At 45.5% G+C, this 21017-nt stretch overlaps 1 protein-coding gene across 2 annotated transcripts in view; it reads left to right on the top strand.

Moving 5' to 3' along the window:
- DAB2IP (DAB2 interacting protein) overlaps positions 1 to 21017 on the top strand; it is a 230839-nt gene that overhangs the window by 29633 nt on the left and 180189 nt on the right. For both annotated transcript variants that reach the window (XM_060251744.1, XM_060251745.1), the window contains exon 2: positions 5197 to 5300. In XM_060251744.1, the coding sequence (XP_060107727.1) occupies positions 5197 to 5300 (104 nt within the window). The remainder of the gene's footprint in view (positions 1 to 5196; positions 5301 to 21017) is intronic.

Here is a 21017-nt window from a genome sequence, read left to right as displayed (position 1 = left end):
CCCACCTCCTCCTTTAAGCACCTCTTATGCAAAGGACCTTGCAAAGATTGTACTCCCATGCAAAGGTCACACTATATCAACAGTTGACAAAAGCTGGGGAATGTTTTGGCTAGTTTCCCCTGGTGAATATCTATAGGGCTTCTTGTGTTCCTTTCCCCTTTTTGCTTTGTGAGAACTGATATATACCCACCCAAAAAAGATAAAGTCCACCAAAAGATACAGAGAACCTTGAATGAGACTCTTCAGCTCACTATGGAGCGGGGGGGGGGGGGGACAATCAAGGGATTTCCTCGCATGTGTGAACTTGAATTCCTTGTCTTCCCTCCACATGGATAGCAGATTCCAAAATACATGTGTAGCAAATTGTTTACAAATGGTGCATGCTTAAAATGGCTGCTTTTCTCTGCTGGGTAAACCAAGATGTGGGGCAGAGAAGGACCACAGTTCAGGGGTAAAGCACTTTGTGTCCTTGGCATCCTCAATTTGAAGAACTATCTCTCTATATGTATGCACTTGAGACCTGGGAAATCTGATGCCAGGCTAAATTGTGCTAGACAGGCCCATGGTCTGACTCATAGCTCTGTGGTAGAGCATATGGGTTTAGTCCTTTGGCATCTCCAGTTGAAGTATCTCTGGTGCCAGGAAAGACTTTCCTCTGCCAGGACTCTGGAGAGCCACTGCTGGGCAGAGCAGACAGTGCTGTGGCAGATGGACTGGGATGGCTGAGAAGACAGCTTCATATGATCTTTCCCTGACTTCAGTTTCCACTTGCTTCCCAAATCCAGATTTCCGTGAATCACCGGAAGATGTGTACACCTTAGTTTGGGGTCTGTATGGTATTTGAACTTACCATGCTAATGATCGCACTAGGAAGGAACTCTTCATGGACGTTGTTAGGTTTCCTTCCTAGAAAGCTTTGAAGAGTTAGAGAAATGCAGAGAATAAATTCTGCTTAGATGTTTTAAAATATTTAGCACTATATACCGGGTGCAGACCCAAGAGGCTGTCATTTCGCTGGTCCTTTCCTGCTACACAATTAAAAACTTGAATCTTCCTCAGTAGAAGACACTACTCGGGAGAGTGGCTGCTTTGAAACTTAAGCAGACACCTGGGAATTGGTATCGTCACAGAGTCTTCGAGAATGTGGTGTATTTATTTCATTTTTAATAAACACCATTGCAATATTTATTTGTTTGCAAACCAGCTGCAGCAGAGATTGAGTGGGGGAGAGGGGCTGAAAACACAGGATTAAGTTGGAAGGAAATCTCCTGTAGGACTCTCGGAGCCTGGCTTAGTGACCCTACCCACTTCTTCTTCTTTTTAGTCTTTGTATGTGTGTGTTTGTGGATGTGCACATGCTTGCATGCCTGGAAGTCATAACAACCCCTACTGGGGCCTGGATATTTTTCAGAGAAGTGGCTTGATGTGCCCACCTCTGCATCCCAGTCCTGGTATTCCTTTGGAGGTCTCCCTTCCAAGTAATTGCCAGAGTTAACCCTGCTTAGCTTCTGGGATCTGATGAGACCAGGCTTGCCTGGGCTATCCAAGTCAGGGTGATCCTACCCTCTTCTTTACCCATGCCCACTGAGTACCACTGCCATCTTCAGCCATGTTCTGCCTCTGAAGCAGCTGTTTAATAAGCATACCTCTGAGCATGTACAGACAGCTGTTGCTGGATTAATTAGCTACTGTAGCCTGTCCCATGCACTTGGAAAGAAAGAGCAGGGCTTTCTTAGGGAGCATGCAGCAGGCTCATCCCCTACACCTTTCTGATTAGTTGTTGAAGATCTTCATAAGCAGTCTGAAAAGAATGTTTTCTAAGAGGTTTGTGTAGATCAGGGGTGGCCAAACTATGGCTCAGGAGCCACATGTGGCTCTCAAAGCCCCACCACCCCATCATCCCAGCAGGCTTGGAGAAGGCATTTGTCTTATTAAATCACTTCTCCAAGCCAAGCCAGCCAGTGGTCTGGAAAGTACATTTAAAGTTAAAGTTGCTTTCTTTCCACCTCTCTCTCCCCCATCTTCCTTCCTTCCTCTCTCAAACATCTGATGTTCATGTCTTGCAACTCTCAGACATCTAACATTTATTCTATGGGGTTCTTACATTAAGCAAGTTTGACTACCACTGAGGTAAATTGTCCAGGGACAGGTGTGACTGTGGGCAGGCATGGGGGGATGCTAAAGGGGCATTAGGCTAGACTTGAAGCCCTGGAAGGAAGATTCATCCAGTTCTGGCTTTTTAAGGGCCAAAAACTAGTATGTGATAGTGGGTGAATTTTCCACGATGATTTGAACTAACCAGGCAGTTCTTTGGTGGCTACAAGTTTCTAGTCCACATTGTAATGCTAAGAAGGAACTTTGTGGCAGTGATCATGCAAAGCAACTGGCTGAGTTGCTGAAATGGTGCAGAGAAAGACAGCAGGTGCTCTGGGAGGCTTCAAAGTTCTTTGAATGTCAACAGGTGAGGGACCATCGAAGGAAGCAGGTGGACGAAGGAGGTGAGGTGTTGGCCCCCCTTTGGAGAGGAGGATGAAGGGTTTCTGTGCTCAGCTGTGTCTTTAGAGAAGAGACCTGGAAAAGGCAAAGAAGGTGCCATCGAATGGAGAGGGATGGCAGATTGGCTGATGAAAGTGCCCTCTGTGTTTTGCCAGTTTTGCGTGGGGCATTGTTTCAGTCGCCTCAAAGTATGGGTTGCTGCCGACGTCTCTCTATGTGCTAATTTGTGTTGCCCTCCTCTCCGAGGCTCAGCCCCACATGTTGTTTTTTTCTCCCGGTGTTGCATCAGCAGCCATTGTTCTCCACTGTGACATTCCCAGCTGTGGGTCGCCGCAATGTCATAATATTGGTGATCAGGCACGCCCGCTGGTGAAATATTGTACTTGACTGATATTCGCGACTGTTTAGCTAAGCGCTGTGATTAGTAATGCTTTCTGAGTGTATCTCCGTCTCTCGCACTCTTTCCTCCTCTCCTCATGCATACTGATCACTTTGGAAACTGAAGTGTACGCTCTCCAGATTCCTGCAGGCTTTTGAGCTGGTTTGCTGCTTTTTCCATGGGCCTGCAATTGTTTTGCAAACACAGCTCATATAAATTAAACTATGGGCCATGATCCAAGGAGCCACTTTAGGCTAGAGGTGGTTATTGAATTTCTCATCCCTGCTGTTTTGGCTCAAAGGCCCCCATTTTGGTTCTGCCCTTCCCTTGTGAAACCTGAATCCATGAATCTTTATTTTTGCACCATTTCCTATTTCCCTGCATCAAACTTTTCTCATTTTTCAACACTTTTGTGCATGCAAATGAATTGTTGGTGCACACAATGTATGCATCATGCACATAAGCACTGCATAAACTCTGGAAGGTGGCATATTCAACATGTATACATGATACAAACAAATCTACAGTGTGAACAGTCAAAAGCAGAAGACAGAGGATAAACTGAAACATTAATGAACATCAAGTGAGAACAACATTGATAACTTTTGCATAGCCATCCTAGTCCTGCTTGTTCTCAGTGCAACCTCTGATTATTTCCCCCCATTTATATATTATTACTATATTTATAGTCTTTCTCTCTTTTTTTAGCATGGAGCTCAAAGTGGTATAGTCTTTCATCCAGGCAGGGATCAGACCTTGACCCCCTTAGCTTCAACAAGGTGGAGAGCCAGTGTGGTATAGTTAAGACTAGAGTGTCATTCTAGGTTCTGGAAGACTAGTTTACATTTAATGGATTAGGCGGTATTGGTCTAGGATCCAGAAAGCCTAGGTTTGAATCCCCACTGTCATGGAAGCTTGCTGGGGGACCTTGGGTCATTCACACTCATGAAGTCTAACCTACCTCCCAAGGTTGTTGTAAGAGTAAAATGGGGGAGAAGAGAATGATTCAAACTGGTTTGGGTCCCCCTTGGGGGAAAAGGTAGGGTATAAATGAAGCACTTTATAAATAAGGTGGCAACATTGTGTGTCTTAGTGACAACCAGGGTCCAGCTGAACATAGGACCTGTGTGCCACAAAATCTAGTAACAGCGGGGAAAATTTCATTCTCAGATTTAGCTAATTGGTTTTGAATTCTCTTACTTTATTTCAGCAATAGCCGCCTGGTCTTACAGCAGTGTTAGTCTCCCCTCTCCTGCCACCTAACAGATTTTCTACCCCTTGTTATGACTCCATTGATCTTTCAAGAACCTGTGCCTGAACTTGCCCCCCCCCCGGTCAGTTATGTAACCATTTAAACATTCTATGACATCACAGCAGTTAGCTGACAGATGCTTGTGCTGTTACACAGCTATTGGGGCTGGGCCTAGAGAGGGCTGTCAGGTGATCCCATTGGAATGTAAGCAGAACCTGCTGTGGAAGGAGAGTTCTGAAGCAACTTGCTAAGCCTGCTCATAACTAGAAGTGGGGTGGATCTGAATTGGATCAAGATTTGCTCACTAGATTTAGGGAGGCTGATCCTGTTCATTTTTTAAAGCTCTGTTTTCAAGCCTGTGAAAAGCCTGGAGGCCCCAAGGAACTCCCAGGGGAGCTTGATAGGGCCCACAGGACTCCTTTCAGCCTGGGCTGGAGGATATCAGCTCTGCGGAGTCTCTGGCCTTGTGAAGTTCTGAGGAGCTTCCATATAGAATGGGAGGGATCCAGAGTGTAGGAGGTTCTCTGGGCCGCTTAACTGTCCTTGTGATGCCATCAGGAATATGATGCAGAGCAGAAGCCTGGCCAGTTTGCGAACCATTCACTCTAATTTCTGTCTGTCTGTCTGTCTGTCTGTCTGTCTGTCTGTCTGTCTGTCTGTCTGTCTATCTATCTGTCTGTCTGTCTATCTATCTATCTATCTATCTATCTACCTACCTACCTACCTACCTACCTACCTACCTACCTACCTATCTATCTACCATTGATTATAAGTGAGGGAGTTCTATCTATTGCCTATTGTCTCTCTAGTCTCCTTGCCTGTAGAGGACTTCAAGTTCTGGAAAGTTGCTTGCTTAAAGCAGGACTGTGGTGGGCTGAGGCAGCATACCAAGATCAACACCTGAGACATCGCTTCTTGTTCATTTGCAAGTGTCTTTTCCCAAGGGTACCTTGCCTAATGTATTGTGTATTGTGGCTGTCATTTCTGCACTCACACACACAAGCACATTCTCTGTCTCTCCTGTTTGCTTTGTTTTTTCATCTCCTTTTCTCCTTTGCTCCGTTCTCAGAGTCCCCACCAGAGAGGACTGGGCAGCGACGTGGGATGCCCAGTGGAGGTCCAGAGAAGAACCCCAGCATGGAGCCAGCAGCCCCAACCCCATTCCGTGTCACGGTGAGTATCTCTTTATGCAAGAGGTGGACGCCCTTGGTGAGTGGAATCTTATTTTAGAAACCATCAAGAAACATGATCAGCCAAGAGTCATAAGCAGGCAAGGGTTCAAGCAGAGGACTTGATCCTAAATGCGTACAATATGCCCATCATACATGTAAATACTGCATAAGGGGGTGTGTGGACATACGACATGTATGCACATCACAAACATACAACATGCATACACAATACAAACAGACCTACCACTCTGACAGTGAAAAGCAGAAAAATCAAAAGGGTTGACTGAAATATTAATGAGCATAAAATGAAAATGGAACACATGAGAAATGAGAGCAGCAGTTGTTCCATGCTTCTTGAACTTCAAACGCCAGCGGTGCTTGAATGGCAGCTGATCCTGGCATGGCTGAGCCAGCGATCCCCAGTTTTGTTGAGTCTGTGGGCACTTCTGGAATTTTGAGAACAGGGAGTAGGTGTTGTTACAAAATAGCTGCTATGGCGTGCTGGGCCCAGTTACAAAATATTAGAAGGGTGCAAACCAAGCATCTTCCTACCATGTAGGCAGATGTTTCTGAACTGGTGCTTCCTGCTGACTCAAAGATGATACCTTCTGTGTTTTCCTGTTGAAGTATCTTCTGCTCCATCAAGATAGGGAAAAGTCAGGATTTGTTCTCTGCTGTAGGGTAACAGCTGCTTTTTTGAAGAAGCAATGGACGCCAAGAAATCCATTGGTGGCCACTAGGCTTATGAAGTGCTAGGGTTGCCAAGAAATATCTGGAGACTTTGGGAGTGGAGCTGGGAATGTAACTATCTCCTGTATTTCCACCAACTTCTTCAGACAAACACAGAAAATGAAAGGTTCAAGTTTACTCTTTGCTATGCAAATAACTTCTGAAAGGAATGTCAAAGAAATGGAGGGACTGGACTCTCTTCCTTTCTCATAGCTTCACACACTCACTGGGAACAGCCATACTGGTTCACTCAACCCTCATTCAGCTTTGCTTCTACTGAGATTTAAAGGCACACACACCTTCTAAGTTTCCAAACTTCTTCTAAGCTTTCAAACTTCTAAGCCTCTGAGGTGGGGAAAAGCACATTGTGGCTGTTGGGGTGGGGCTTCCCTTTGCTAGCCAGCTGGGCAGCAGTGGGGAGGAGCCTACAAAACCAGGGGATCCTTCACCAGGAACTGGGAACTGGCAAGTCTACTGACACACACACACAGCAGAATAGTGGGCAGAGGTGTCTTCTTTAGGGGCTATATTGGGGGTCCAAAGCCTAGGAGGGGCAGTGGCATGCTGACAGAAGGAGAGATCAATCATGGCAGGAGAGATCATGGCAGGAGAGATCAATCATGGCAGGAGTAAGGTCAGCTCTCCTGGAGCCCCAGCAGCTTTTTGAGAATTCTGACTACCGCCATTGACTCTGTCAGCCTACTTCCCTCAGGCAACATCACTGGATAAGGGAAGTAGGAAAAGCTGAGACTTTGGGAGGATTTCTGTAAGGCAGCTGTGGAAGTTGAATGTGAGGGCCTATGGTTATTCCTGAGGTCACTGCTTGCTGAGGGGAGAAGGGAACACTGCTGAGGGACATGGCAGCTGTGCTTCTCCAAAGAACTTTTGGGGGATGATGAAGTGACTTGTGGTGATGTTGTGAGAGGAAGAGGATGGGCAGAAATGACTAAAACCCCATGGAACAGTGCTGGGCAAAACCTAAGAACATCTGGGCTCTGATATGAGGATTTCAAAGTGGGGTTCTGGCTGTGCAAAAAAGACGCATTCCTGGCCAAAAGCCCAGTATCTGAGCTGCTTATCCTACCACAGAAGTCTAACCAGCCAGACCATTTAGTGTTAATGTCCTGTGCAGTTTTCCGTGGGCTCAGCCTTTCCTCAGAACCCCAAGGCCTGGTGGGGGAGGTGGAAGCCACTTGAAGACTCCAGCTTCTGTGAGCCATTCTCCTGAGCTTTCTTGTTTTATTTTAAAAATTCATATCCCACTTCTCAACCTTAAAAAAAAAAGTTTCCAAAGAAGCTAATTCAAAAATAAACAACTCTGACAAAAATTGTCAGTCATATCCCTTACAAGTCAGAACCCAGTATCTAATCAATGAAAGAAACATTTGCTAAGGGAGCAGGAGTTTATGAAGTTAAAAAGGGGGAACCAGGTTCTACAGATGTTAGTGGTGTAAAGTCCACACTCCTAATCAACCAAAATCCAAAAGTCTTCCTGGTGCCTTATTTTCAGTGCACCAGGTGAGTAGCTGAGAGGAGGAGGGCCTTTCCCAATTGAAGTGCCATCACAAAGCAAGCAGGAGGTAAGGGCACACAAGTCAGGGCTTCCAAAGATCAGGTCCTGCATCTGATATGGCTGATGAGTCAGTATGTGATGGTGATGATGTTCTAGGAGAGGTCTTCAGATGTGTTGGTTGTGTCCAGGAGGTGCTTCTCATCTACTAGGGTGATGCGTTCCCTCTGAATGCTGGAAAGCCAAAATTGTAAGGATGTTATTGGTAGGAAGACTTTCTGCTCTGGCTCTTGGAAATCTTTGGAAGTTTTTAGCTTGGCAATCACATGATGGTGCTTATAGCTTAGCATTCTGCCTAGCACTGTGCAAAGTATTGAAATGGGAGGGTGTCTTCTTGGATCGTGAGTAGTGGACATACCAGAACCTACAACCAAATTTGAGGAATACTGTGACTTACTGCAATCCAGCAATGGACTGATGAGGGTTTGGTCATCTGCTGTTGCTTGTGGTGTCAAGTAAGCATTGCCTGAAGTGAACTAAACCAAATATTCCTCCTTTGGCCAACTAGGTGTTTTTGGAAAACCTGCAAGGTGAGCGATGAGGGTGACATCCTGTTTGTCCCCAGCATCCAAAGAGAACCTGCCTCTGTTCATGGAGGTTCCATTGAGGCCTCTTGACTAACAGCCACTGGTTGACTTTCCAAGAATTTGTCTTATGTTTTAGAAGCCACACCTTGTTGTAGCGGATTATATGAATTGCCCCCACGTGAAGAAGTTCCTGGGTCCATCCAGCACTGGACTGTAAGTCAGTTTAGTTCAGTGCTGTCTGTTGCTGCTTCCTAAGGTTTGTAGCAAAGATACTTTAACTAGGGATGTTGGGGATTGAACCTGCATGCACAGCATGTGCTCTGTCTTGGACCATACAAAAGTGCATTCTACTGAGGCAGATCATTGGTCAATCTTAAATAGGGTTGCCACATCTGTGTTGGAAAATACCTGGAGACTTTGGGGGTGGATCTGGGAAAGGGCGGGGTTTGGAGAGGGGAGAGGCCTCAGCAGGATACAATGCCATAGAGTCCACCCTTCAAAGCAGCCATTTTCTCTGGGGGAGCTGATCTCTGCCAGCTGGAGTATCAGTTGTAAAAGTGGGAGAAGGTCCAGCAGCTTTTTGTTCAAACCTGGAGGCTGGCAACCTTATCAGTCTACCTCAATACTGTTGACTCTGATTGGCTATGACCAGGGCTTTTTTTAATTAGCCCAGCAGGAACTCATTTGCATATTAAGCCACACCCCTGATATCACCATTATTTCACACGGGACTTTTTTGTAGAAAAAGACCAGCATGTACTCATTCGCATATCAGGCCACACCCACTGTCATCAAGCCAGCCGCAACTGCATTCCTGCTCAAAAAAAGCTCTGACTGTAGCTCTTCAAGGTCTCGGGTGGAGAAAAATCTCAGGTAGAAATGCTGAGGGCCATCTTCACATAAAGCCCGTGCTCTGCCACAAAGCCTCTGTGCTTCCTCCATGTTTGCGGATTTGCTCACAACTAGGACTGGACCTGAATTTTTGAAGCATCCCAGTTCCATTCAAATGTTGAAGGTTCAAATGGGTTCTGTTAATCCATGTGCCCAAATCACAACATAATGATCTAGTTTGCCAGACCAATATCAGTGTTGACACCCATCATTCAGTTTGGGGGTTAAAAATAGCTTTTCTTCTTCTGACACAATGCTGCATATTTTCTCTAGGCAGGTTCTATTGATAAAATTTACATCAGATTTGTTAATGAATTTTTGGTCCAGCAGCTTTTTGTTCAAACAGTCTCTCGATTCAGTACCAGATCTAAGTTGGGGGCGGGAGAGTTCTTAACCAGACGCAAAGGCTGTGCAAAGCAAATGCAAGAACTGGCTTTGTGCTGTCATTGCACGTGTTAGGTGCTGCGTGCAAAGTGACAGTGTTGGCCCTGTCCCCATGTATGATGGTCCTTTTGCCAATTCTGCCCCCTCCCCCATGCCTGACCTTGATGCCCTCCAGGGCCAACCAGGCCTGTTTGCATGGCAGAGCAAATCTGGGAGCTTTGGGGACTTTATAACAGCTCAGGATGCAAAGAAAAGATTTTCGCCGATAGCAACACAAGACGGCTGAAGCATTTAGATGAAAGCCCTGAGCAGCCTCTTAAACAGGCTCCAATATTCCAGCCTCTTTCCAAATTTGTCAAGATACATATTTGTCACTGACTTGCCGGGGGGGTGGGGGTGGAATCTCAGAATATTCGTGTAGGGTTTGTGATGATCCTTTACTGCTCTTGTCTTTTTGATGGGTTCAGCCCGTTAAGCTGAAGATGGAGGATGGGGAGCAGTGCGTGGAGGCCTGGGCTTTCGAATCCTCCTCAGCTGTGAAGGTCATCATGGAACCATGTTCCAGTTGCCTGTCTCTTGACCTAGACCTCAGAGGACTGATGAGAGGAAGAAATGGAATGAATTTCATGAATGCTACCTTGAGCTCATTGGAGGAAGGAAGGGGTATAATTGCAATTCATATCATCTACTTACTTATTTACTTCATTTATACCCTGCCTTTCTCCCAAAAGGTCCTTGGGGAGGTTATATCATTGACCGATTTCCCACTCACCCTAGGCCGCTCTGACGTTCCTCTTTTCAGTGTGGCGTCCTTCCGATTTCCCACTATCTGCCCCGGGGCTCCAGCCTGTGTCACGTTTTTGTGCTGCAAAGAGAAACTGGTTTTTAGCGGTTTCTCTTTGCTGTGCAAAAATGGTGACACAGGCTGAAGCCCTGGCACAGATAGTGGGAAATCAGAAGGATGCCACACTGAAAAGAGGAACATCAGAGCGGTGTAGGGTGATTGTGAAGCTGGTCTTTCTCTTCTTCTCCGTTTTATCCTCACAACAATAAAATAAATAAAAACCAAAGCCCTGGGGCCAAAATGATCTTGGGGAGAGAACTTTCTCCCTTTGGACCTGAAGACAGAAGGTGCTGAGTGCTGTTACCTGGAAGCAGGACACAGAGTAGCATCACCAACTTTTTTTCTGGCAGGGCTTCTGTGCTTTTAATGCCTCTAACAGAAATTTAGCTGGTGAAAGGAAAATTGTCTTCTCATCCCAGGCAGTTAGAAGAAGAGCCTTTCCAGAAACTAAATTGGCAACCATTTAGGGAGACAAGAGATGCTGGGAGCCCAGCAGATTCAGGAGGCAAAAGAAATGGGTATCTGAACAACCAGCAGGCCTCGTTAGTAATGATTCAAAAATTCTGAAGCATTCATGGATAGAAAAGGCTGAAGGGCTACGGCCACACTAACGCTGGTAATCTTTCACATTTATTTCTGTAAATTTCTATGTTCTTTAACATGATGGGAGAGGGGCAAAGCTCTTTATTAACTCTTATGTAATATTAATTCTTCTTTCCCAAAAAGTTTGAATAAAAGCAGCAGGTGAAATCAATACAATTAAATTAAACCCTCAAAGAAAACCAGATGAGCAGCCAAACAGAAGAGCAGTGGTAAAAGAGAAGAGGCAGAAACTCAGCCACCAGACTCTTAACCAAGGCTCTTTTTTTTTAAGCAGGAATGCACAGGAACGCAGTTTTGGCTGGCTTGGTGTTAGGGTTAATATGCAAATGAGTTCCTGCTGGTCTTTTTCTACCAAAAAAGCTCTACTCTTAACAAAGAGCCATGCCAGCCATATTCTGGGCTAATGAGAACAAAGTTGGCAATTTTGGCTGTGCAGAAAAGGAGGGAGCTCCTGTTCTTGGAGACTGTCCCCACAGAGGTCATCTATTTCCTCTTCCCTGTTGGAGAGAAAGATAGGGTATAAATGAAGTGACTAACCTGTGTGTCTTCAAGGGTCTCTGACTATCCCACCCCCCAAAGTGAATCTTAATGATCTGTCTCCCAGTAGATCAACGGTGCCTCCTGACCCGGAAAGCTCATAAGTCTGTCCATCGTATCTATCCTGGGCATCCTAAACCAGGGCAGGCTGATTGCTTTAAAGGGTGGAGCCAAATGAAGGCTAAAAAAGGTCAGCAGTTAGGGAGAAGGTGGTAGAAGGCAATTCATGCTGCAGCTCTCCCAGATGAACTGCTTCCAAGGCTCTGTTCCCAATTAACCATCCTGGTTGCCAAGGGTAGGGGGGTGGGGTGTTCAAGATCTGAACAAAACTTTGGAACTGGCTCCTTTCCGTCCCTCTTCCAATCCAGGCTTTCTTCCGCAGTGCTATATTTTTGCAGGCTTCCACTTGAAGAAATAATCTGAAAAGAATCGCCCAGAGGGAGATTTTGATGAGAGGAGTCAGTATTTTCCTTTGGTGAGGAATAGTTTGCGACTCTACGTCCAGCTATTATTTCCATGCAGTCCCAGGAGAGATGCCTCCCTTCAGATGAATGGTTTTTTGTTTCAAAGCTCAGGATATACAGCAGCCCAGATTCCAGTAAAAATTAGCCAGGGGACAATTGTATTCTGAACCATCGCCCCTCATTAACCAGAAAAGAAGTAAAAGGAACTGCACCACTTCACCCTCTGGGGACTAGCAGTTGTTACTATAATTTATTAGTAAATAGGGATATTATTACTTTTGGGTAGCAAAGCAACCGGGAAGCTGTGGTACAAGGATCTGGAGCCCTGGTGCAACAGCCTGCTTCTCACTAGGAACTCCATGGACTTCACCGTGAACATGTTTGAGAGGTGAATGTGTTTGACAGTCGTTGTCACTTGGGATTCACACTTTTGATCTACTTGCCTGCCTGCCATCCACCCTGAACAATTTTGCACCTATGCAGTTGCTATCATGACAGAGCATTACATCTTTGCCTTGGGAGTTGTGTTTTTTTGTTTTTTTGCATATGTGCTGTAAGAGACAGGCCTCGGATTCAGCAGGAACTCACAGGAGCACAGCTCCTGAAGCTTTCTGAGGGTTCCCCCTTCTCCTCCCCACCTTGTTCATTGAATAGTAGGTGCAGCTGCATAACAATCCCTGGATGAGCTCCAGCACCTATTTTTCTACAAAGTGACCCATGGTAGAAGAGATGATTCTACCTGAGGCCATTTATTTATTTATTGGATTTATATCCCGCCCTCCCCGCCGAAGCAGGCTCAGGAGGGTCAGGGTCATGGATGATCAGGCCGTGTGATGTGATGAGGGATCTGGACTTCTCTCACATAAGGCTGTGTGAAAAAAGACATGTGCAAAACACTGTCAATGACAGGGGCTTAAGTGAGCACCAAATGGTAAGTCCAATCTGTCGTGAAGCTCTCTGATCCCTTTTTGAAACCATGTAAGCCAATGACTGTATCCTGTGGCAGTCAGCTCCGTGAGGTAACTAACGTATGCATTGGGTGCAAATGTGTTTCCTTCTGAATCCGCCACAAGAGTTGCCAGGTCCTGGGAGCATTTGGGAGGCAGGGACAGCTGTGCCAGCATTAAGCTGGTTTGCAAAAACCAGAAGTGTTGTCGTGACATCAGGGGGATGGTCTAAGGTTTAAAAAAGCTCTTTGGTTAAACCATAATGCTCTTGGCCAGTCCTAATCCCCCCTTGATGTCATGTCATCACTTAGAGTTTTCACAGGAAATGCTGGCACAATGCCAGTGTGTACCCCTATTTTGCCCAGGAAACCTTGCAACCCCACTTGTCATCCCTATACAGGATCTTGCAGACTTCGACTGCAGGCTGGGAGCTTTGGAAAAAATCCATATAATGTGATTCCTGTCCACCTTTGTCACTTGAACAGAGGGAGATGCTTTGAACAGAGTCACTTGGATGACCTATCTCAGCTTTGCTTGTTCTGGCTGGCAGTGACTCTCAGGATCTCAGGTAGAGAAGAGTCTTTCCCCACACTCGAGATCCTTTAATGGGAGATTTTGAGTGTTAGAACATAAGAACCTTGCTGGATCAGACCAATGGTCCATCTAGTCCATGGTTCTGTTTAACACTATTGCCAGCCTGTTCTTGTGGAAGGCCAGTAAGGCAGAAAGGCCGAGGCCTCTGATGTTGCCTTCTAGTGCTGATATTCAGAGGCTTTCTGCCTCTCTAAGTATGACAGTTCCATTCAGTCACTATGGCTAGTAGCCATCTCCTCTATGAACCTGTCAAATCCCCTTTTAAAACCATCCATGCTTGTGGCTATCACTACATCCGCTGACAGAGAATTCCACAATTTAATTATCACGGAGTGAAAAAATACATCCTTTGGAATCTATTGCCTATTAGACCAGGACTTTCTGAATGTGGAGTAGATGTTCTGCAATAGCTTCAAAATCTCCATAGTAAAATTCTTCCATGCCAACAGCCTAAGAGGCCTTCTGGCCACAGGAGCAAGTCCAGGTTTCTCTGCCTCCTTCCATTTTAGAGTCAATCATAATAAGCCCAAAACTCAGCCTAGCTGCTCTTCACAAACCAACCTCCTTACATTGATGGGTCTGGATTCATTTGGCATATTAAAAGAGCTTCCTAAAGACATAGCTAGATAAACTAGACAAATCTCCCATTTAGTATCGAATCAGTTCCCCTACTGCCACCCCACAATGTGTTCAAAAGTAAATTATATTTTAATGGCACAATTTCCTTTTGGAGAATTCTTCCTTGCGTGGCTTCTGAGGAGAGCAGAGACAGAATGAACTGGCACTCCCCACAGCAGGAACACCCAGTCTTTAATTGAAACCTAATTGTTTACTAAACTGCTCGAACCAGAAGGGAAAATTACTATAATTTTGGTCTGTGACTGCTTCCCTTAAAAAAAAAAAATCCTGAGGACTGAATTTTAAGAAGAATAAGAACATTATCCTAGATGATACGTAAACAGAAAGCGATTATCATTAAACTGTCAACGGCAACTGGATTCAGATAACGACTCTTGGTGCCGGTGAGAAATTATATGTAAATGATTTTGGAGGATTTATCAGTGGCTTCAGTCATGGGTATGTGAAGTGAGAAGTATTAAAGATGGATTGTGGGAGGAGGGGGGCAGGAAAGTAACACAGTCAAGGTCACCTCCACCTTATGCAAAAATCTCAGCATACAGATCTGCTGGCAGAATCCATCCCCATAGATGGGGCTGTTTCTTTTAGTTAAGTGCAAAGGGGGAAGCAAGCTTATTTTATGCTAGCATAAGGGCCATTGAGGGGAAGAGGAGGGGGATGGAAACCGCCAGTCTGTTCCCCACACAACTGCCAAGCCTGGTGAGTGGGCATTTTGGGGACTCGAGAGATACGGAGAGCAGGGTCTCATTCTAAATGCATTGACATTCAGGTGAGCTGGCTGCATTGTGACAGCGCCAGGGCTCCTCTGAGAGAGTAACACCTGTGTCCTCTTCTGGACTGTGCCAGGGCAGCTGCCTGCTTTGTTCCACCCTGGTTCCAGTGCTGCCCCAAGCAGAGAACTTAACCTAAGCTTTGCCAAATGCAGTGCTCCCTACTTTTCCCTGTAGGAAAGTATAGCAACCATTTATTTATACAATAGAAAGCAGAAGGATGCATTCAGGAAATAAAAATGGCTGTGTTTGCCCATCTGTCTCTCTGACTCCACTTGGGCTTCTGCTTCTTTGTTACATGCTAATATGACCATGTTGGTAACTATCTTTATTGGCTCTTAATCCACTACATCTCATGGTTCTCAACATGGCCTCATCTATGGATACATAAATCCACAGACTGAAGACATGGACAGACAAGACACATCTTTCCACAAGTTTGAAGGAGGGGGGGAGAGCTATCTCAGTACCTGCTAAGGCAAAGGTGAGAGAAATAAGGCTGCATCAGAATCAGGCCCTTATGGCATTTTGAAATGACTAAAATCATGATGGTGTTGTGATGGCCACCACAAGGATGTAGCCACATCTAGTTTGGTCCTTAGTTTGTGTCAGCAAAAGACAATAGTGATGAGGCAGTAGGAGGAGGAAGGGATACAAGGGGGAATGAAGTGATCCCCTACAAGTCCTTGCAGACTCCCCACTAGTACATATATAATTTCTGTCCTAAAAAGCCAGCATATGGTCCGTTCAGGGTGGAGAGCTCCCTTTGTTTCCCAAGCAGTTTGTGATCCACTTTTTTGCCACAGACATCATCATTCTAGAACTTGGGGTTGCTCAGTGAAGCTGATCTGGCACTAGTGAGACAAATGAAAGAAAATGCATCTTCATATGCCATGCACTATTAATTTACAGAACTCACAACCACAAGATACTTATCAATTACATTTATATCTCCCCGCCCCTTCTTCCATCATGGAACTCATGGTAGTCTATATGGAAGGGAGGTTCCAGGCTTTGACAAGGACACCTAAGTTAACTTTCATCAGAGTAATTGTTTCCAACTAAATCCTAGGGCTGTATATAGCGATGGCCATTAGCTTCAGTGGCTTAACTTGGGGAAGAGCTGTGGCTCAATGACAAGAGCATCTGCTTTGCATGTAGAAAGTCCCTGGCTCGATCCTTGGCATCTCCTTTCAAAAAACCAAGTAGGAGGAGATATGAAAGACCTCTATGTGAGACCTTGTGTGTCAGTAAGAACAAACAATACCAACTTTGATAGACCAATGGTCTGATTCAGTAGAAAGTGGCTTCATCTGTATATAAAGGTTATTAAGTAAATTTGCGGAGAATGGGTTATTTTCCTGGTAACTGTTTGGAACCTCAATGTTCAGAAGCAGAGTACCTCAAAGTACAAGCACATGGGTTCATTTTCACCTTGATCTGTACCTTTTCATTTTTATCAAGTTGACCCTGAGTTCCTAGCAGCCCAGATGTGCCATTAGATGACTGTTTATGTAGAATGTGGGGCTGACAAGACTGAAGTGCTGGAGTGCATTACAGAATCCACAGTAGCTTTATTGAGCGTATCAAGTAGGAGACATGATGACAGGCTACAATACTGAGGACTGTGACCTGTTTTGTTAAAAGGGTAGCACATGGCAGAATTGTGGATAATTTTTCCCCCTTTCAAGAGATTCTCACCAGGGCTTCTGGCTGTCCAAATGATTCCTTTGTGGCAAGAGAAAAATGACAGAGAAAGAGCCCACTTTTATGGGCAGAGGCTGCTTAAGTTGCAGGCAGAAACCTTCTAAGAAGTGTGTGATTCTCTCCCCCCCCCCTTTTTCTGCTCTATTTCTCATCTCGGCTACCTGCTGTGTTAGAAACCCAAGATAACAAACACGCAGTTGCATCTTCTAAGAAAAGATGGCAATTGTGGCACATATGAGGGATGCAAATTTAGGTAGGGCTGGCCCTGCCGCTTGGCAAATTAAGCAATTGCCTAGGGTGCCAGCCTTCTGGGGTACCCATGTAACTCGGTGATGTTATCAGTGTGCGGGGGGGGGGGGGGGCGCCAGACATTAGCCTTGCCTACAGTGCCAGACAGTCTAGGGCCAGCCCTGAATTTAGGACATCTGTTCTGCATCTTTGGAATGTGCCACCTAGACTCCTGACTTGCCTCTGCCAACAGAAGGACAGGGGTGCAAGAAGTGCAAAATGCTGGTATGTTTGGTGGACATTTCTGCCTTTGAAATGTCTGCTGTCCTGCTGAAAATGTTTGCTAACAAGATTTGTCTCAGCAGTACTCAGAATTCCTTGACTGTTTTGCCAGAGTAGGAATCCCCATAGCTGCTTCACCCTTTATTTAGTACATTTCTGTCTGTCCCTCTGTTCCTTCAAAGAACTCCGGAAAATACAAGAGGTTCTTCTCTGTTTTACTGTAACGACAACCCTGTAAGGTTAAATATGGCTGAGAGAGACAGCTGTTGGCCCAAGGTCACGCGGTGAGCTTCTAGGCAGAGGCAGAACCCTCAGACTGATTTCTCACTAGGCTTGTTTTGGTCTCTGAACCCTTTTACCCCCAGCACTTCTGTCTGATTCGCACAAGCTGCCGTGGGGCTGTGACTTGCCCTGCCTCTTTCCTGCGGCAAGCAGGAAATGATTTTCAGAGGCTCTTGCTTGCCGTGGGAAAGAGTTTGCAAGTCACAGCCCCATGGCAGCTTGTGTAAAATCAGACAGAAGTGTTGGTGGGGGGGGGAAGGCTCCAAAACTGGAACAAGCCTAGTGAGAAATCGTCTAAGTCTGCATCTCCCCTAAATCCTCGTTAGCTAAATGTTTTCCTTTGAAAGTAATTTTAGTGGCCTCACCTGAAGCCTCCAGTCTGTCTCCCATTGGTTTGTGTGACCCTGAAGAGGTCAGAAGGAGCTTCATGTATGCTAGCTGAATACTGGAAATGTTATGCCACTCAGGAGAGGAGGGCCTGGGATCCAAACTGTCCTTTTGAGTGGGAGGGCTGTGTGTGCTCTGAAGACACACTCCTCCTCAGACACACATGTGCCCTCACACATACACTCTTCACATTCCCCAGCCAGAAATTATTGAATTATCTTTCATTTCCCAAAGCCCATGGGGAAAGGCAGTTCAAAAGCGAGGCTGTACGGGGGAGCTAATAGGGAATATTAATCCTCATTTTATTCTTTTTGATCAGTGTGTATGGAAACATAATTGTGGTAATAATGCTTGACGCTACTTCAGCACCTTTCATCACAGGTTGGCCGGGTGATTTGCAAATTGGCATGAATTTAAAGTGACAACTCGCCATGCACTTGTTTAAACACTGCCATTTGAGGAAGAGGGATGGGCACTTTTGCATTTCTGCTTGTGTTTTTAAATCTGTCATTGGTGAGTCTTTTCGGCCCTGGCCTATCCAATGTTGAGTGTTTCTTTCCTGCTGTTTCTATGTCCCAATTAAAAAGCCACAGAGAACAGGAAGCATTCATCACAAGGAAATATGAACTAGCTTAAAAATTAAGACTCCTGGTTTGAGGTGTGCAAGAGAGAAGCAAAACTGAAGGGGGGGCTTTTTGACTCAAAATGTTGTCCTTGTGAACATTATTAGTTTCCATTTCTGACACTTGTGCTTTTGAGGCTTCCTGATTGTGGAGTGGTTTGCCCAAAGAATCAGACGTTGAGGTTCTCCAGCCCAGTCTCCAAGCCCAAGCTTTTCTCCCACAGCCCCGGTCTGGGCATCCATTTTCAGTAGGATGGCATCCGTATGCTTGTCTGTTATGTGCACAAAAAGTGAATACAGGTATTATAAGCTCATTTGCCATGGTGCACGTCACCCTGTGCTGCAATGGCATAAGCAAAGCCCTCCTATAGTCCTGCTGAGTGATTGAACAACCTGAGTGGAACCAACACAGGAGAGGTCACATTCTACATACTGCTAGATCAGGCAATACAGGTGTCTAGTTCACGCAGCTATTACTTGTATACCCTGGAAAGTTATGACTTAATTAAATGGGCCGAAGCAGGGCTTTTTTTGTAGCAGGAACTCCTTTGCATATTAGGCCACACACCCCTGATGTAACCAATCCTCTTGGAGCTTACAGTAGGCCCTGTACTAAGAGCCCCATAAGCTCTTGGATGATTGGCTACATCAGAGGTGTGTGGCCTAAGAGGCAAAGGAGTTCCTGCTACAAAAAAAGCCCTGGGCCTAAGCATTCACCTGAAAGCATACTGCCTTTCCATGCTACCTTCTTCCCTTCCTCATCACTCTGCTCACCTACTCTCATTTACCACTCTGTCCACTCGCCTATCTTCTCCCAACCTCACTTAGTGGGCTCCCCTTCCCCACCTACTTCAAGCAATGGTGGCGGCAGCTATGGCCCCTTTACTATCCAGATCACATAGTTGGGGGGGGGGTGGCTTTTCTTCTCACCCCCTACTAGGTTTGCCAGTCCCCAGGTCCCAGCGGGGGTTCTTCCGCTTTCCCAGGCTCCTTCCCACCCCCAGTCAGCTGGTCAGTGGGGGGGAAGCCCCGCCCCCAGAGGACCATGTGCCTTTCCATCTCCGGAGGCTTCAATCTCCGATTGAAAGGCTTCCTCTTGGAATGGTGTGTCTGTGTTACTTTGAAGAAGTTGGCAGCAACTCGTGAGTAGAGAGGCCAATCCCTCACTTCAGAGTCACCAAAAACGGGGGCGGGGGAGGGAAACATCTGCTGAGCATTATTTCCTATGTGGAGATTGATTCTCATAAAGTATAATGAGGAATTGATCTGAAGGTTTTGGGGGCTCTGGGGGAGCTGTTTTTTGAGGTAGAGGCACTAAATTTTCAGTATAATATCTAATGCCTCTCCTCAAAGTACCCCCCAAGTTTCAAAACGATTGGACCAGGGGTCCAATTCTATGAGCTCCAAAAGAAGGTGCCCCTATCCTTCATTATTTCCTATGGAAGGAAGACATTTAAAAAGGTGTGCTGTCCCTTTAAATGTGATGCCCAGAACTCCCTTGGAGTTCAGTTATGCTTGTCACACCCTTGCTCCTGGCTCTGCCCCAAATGTCTCCTGGCTCCACCCCCAAAGTCCCCAGATATTTCTTGAATTGGACTTGGCAACCCTACCCCCTACTCCTGCTCACCTGCAGTGCCGCTGCCTCACCATCAGGCAGCAACTGGGACAAGTTGTGTTGTTTGCGCATGCAATGTGTGTGTGGGGGGGAGATTTCCCACCCTCTCCATTTTTTATTTACTGTTGGCATTTTCCTGCAAACCTGGGGGTCACCCCAAGTTTGTAGAAAATTGTCTCTCCTCTGAACCTCGTCCCATTTGCTGATTCTATCGATCCACACATGGGCCAGATTCAGACTTAGAAATGTTGATTAATACATTTTTTAAGGTGTAGTCTTTGAATATTTTAAGAATGCAGTTGGATTTTACAGGCTTAGAAATGTTGATTGATGCATGGTTTTAAGGTGCAGTCATTTGAATATTTTGAGAATGCAGTTGGATTTTACTGTCTGATGACTCTTCTCTACAATAGAATGAGTATTTGGAGAAGGGTAGGATCCACCTTGAGTTCAAGTGAGAAAGGTGATGATAAATAACGTAAATAAATACATTTGAATATTCAAACAATTTTGGGTTGGCATTATCTTTTTGGAAAGATCACACTGAAAGCACCTTTGGATGCTCTGTTCATGGAAAGATGCATTGGTGCCATTTTCCACACCTCAGCTCCTGTAGTGGATGTTCCCCATCAGCAGGTGTGCTGGTCTTTTCAGGCATTTTTAAAAATCAGCTAAATTGCAATATCATTATAACAATCTATTACAACAGTGTACTGGTTCCCAGTCTTAAGTCTGTAGCAATTTTCATGTTGGAGTTACACATGGAAATCTGAAACACATGAGGATAGCTGAACTAAGGTTTTATAACATGCCTTGACCTTTTAGGACCGGATAGGCTATAGACTGAATAAATAAGGATATCTATGACTGACAAGTCTGGGAACACCTGAATCATAGCTAGAATGATGTGAGAAGGAAGTTATAACTTGCACCCAGAACATGCGTTGCCTGTTTGATTATTAGCTATCCCAGAAACTCCTGCAATGACTCCGTTTTTCAATACCGGAGCTCTTCAGAGCTGCCAATAGTGTTTCTGGAGAGCCGGATCCAAGGACAGCCCAGGCAGGGGTATTTGTGCTCTCAGCCAACCCTCCTT

Source organism: Heteronotia binoei, chromosome 12, assembly GCF_032191835.1.
Source record: "Heteronotia binoei isolate CCM8104 ecotype False Entrance Well chromosome 12, APGP_CSIRO_Hbin_v1, whole genome shotgun sequence".
NCBI lineage: Eukaryota > Metazoa > Chordata > Lepidosauria > Squamata > Gekkonidae > Heteronotia > Heteronotia binoei.
This window is presented reverse-complemented; position numbering and strand designations above follow the sequence as displayed.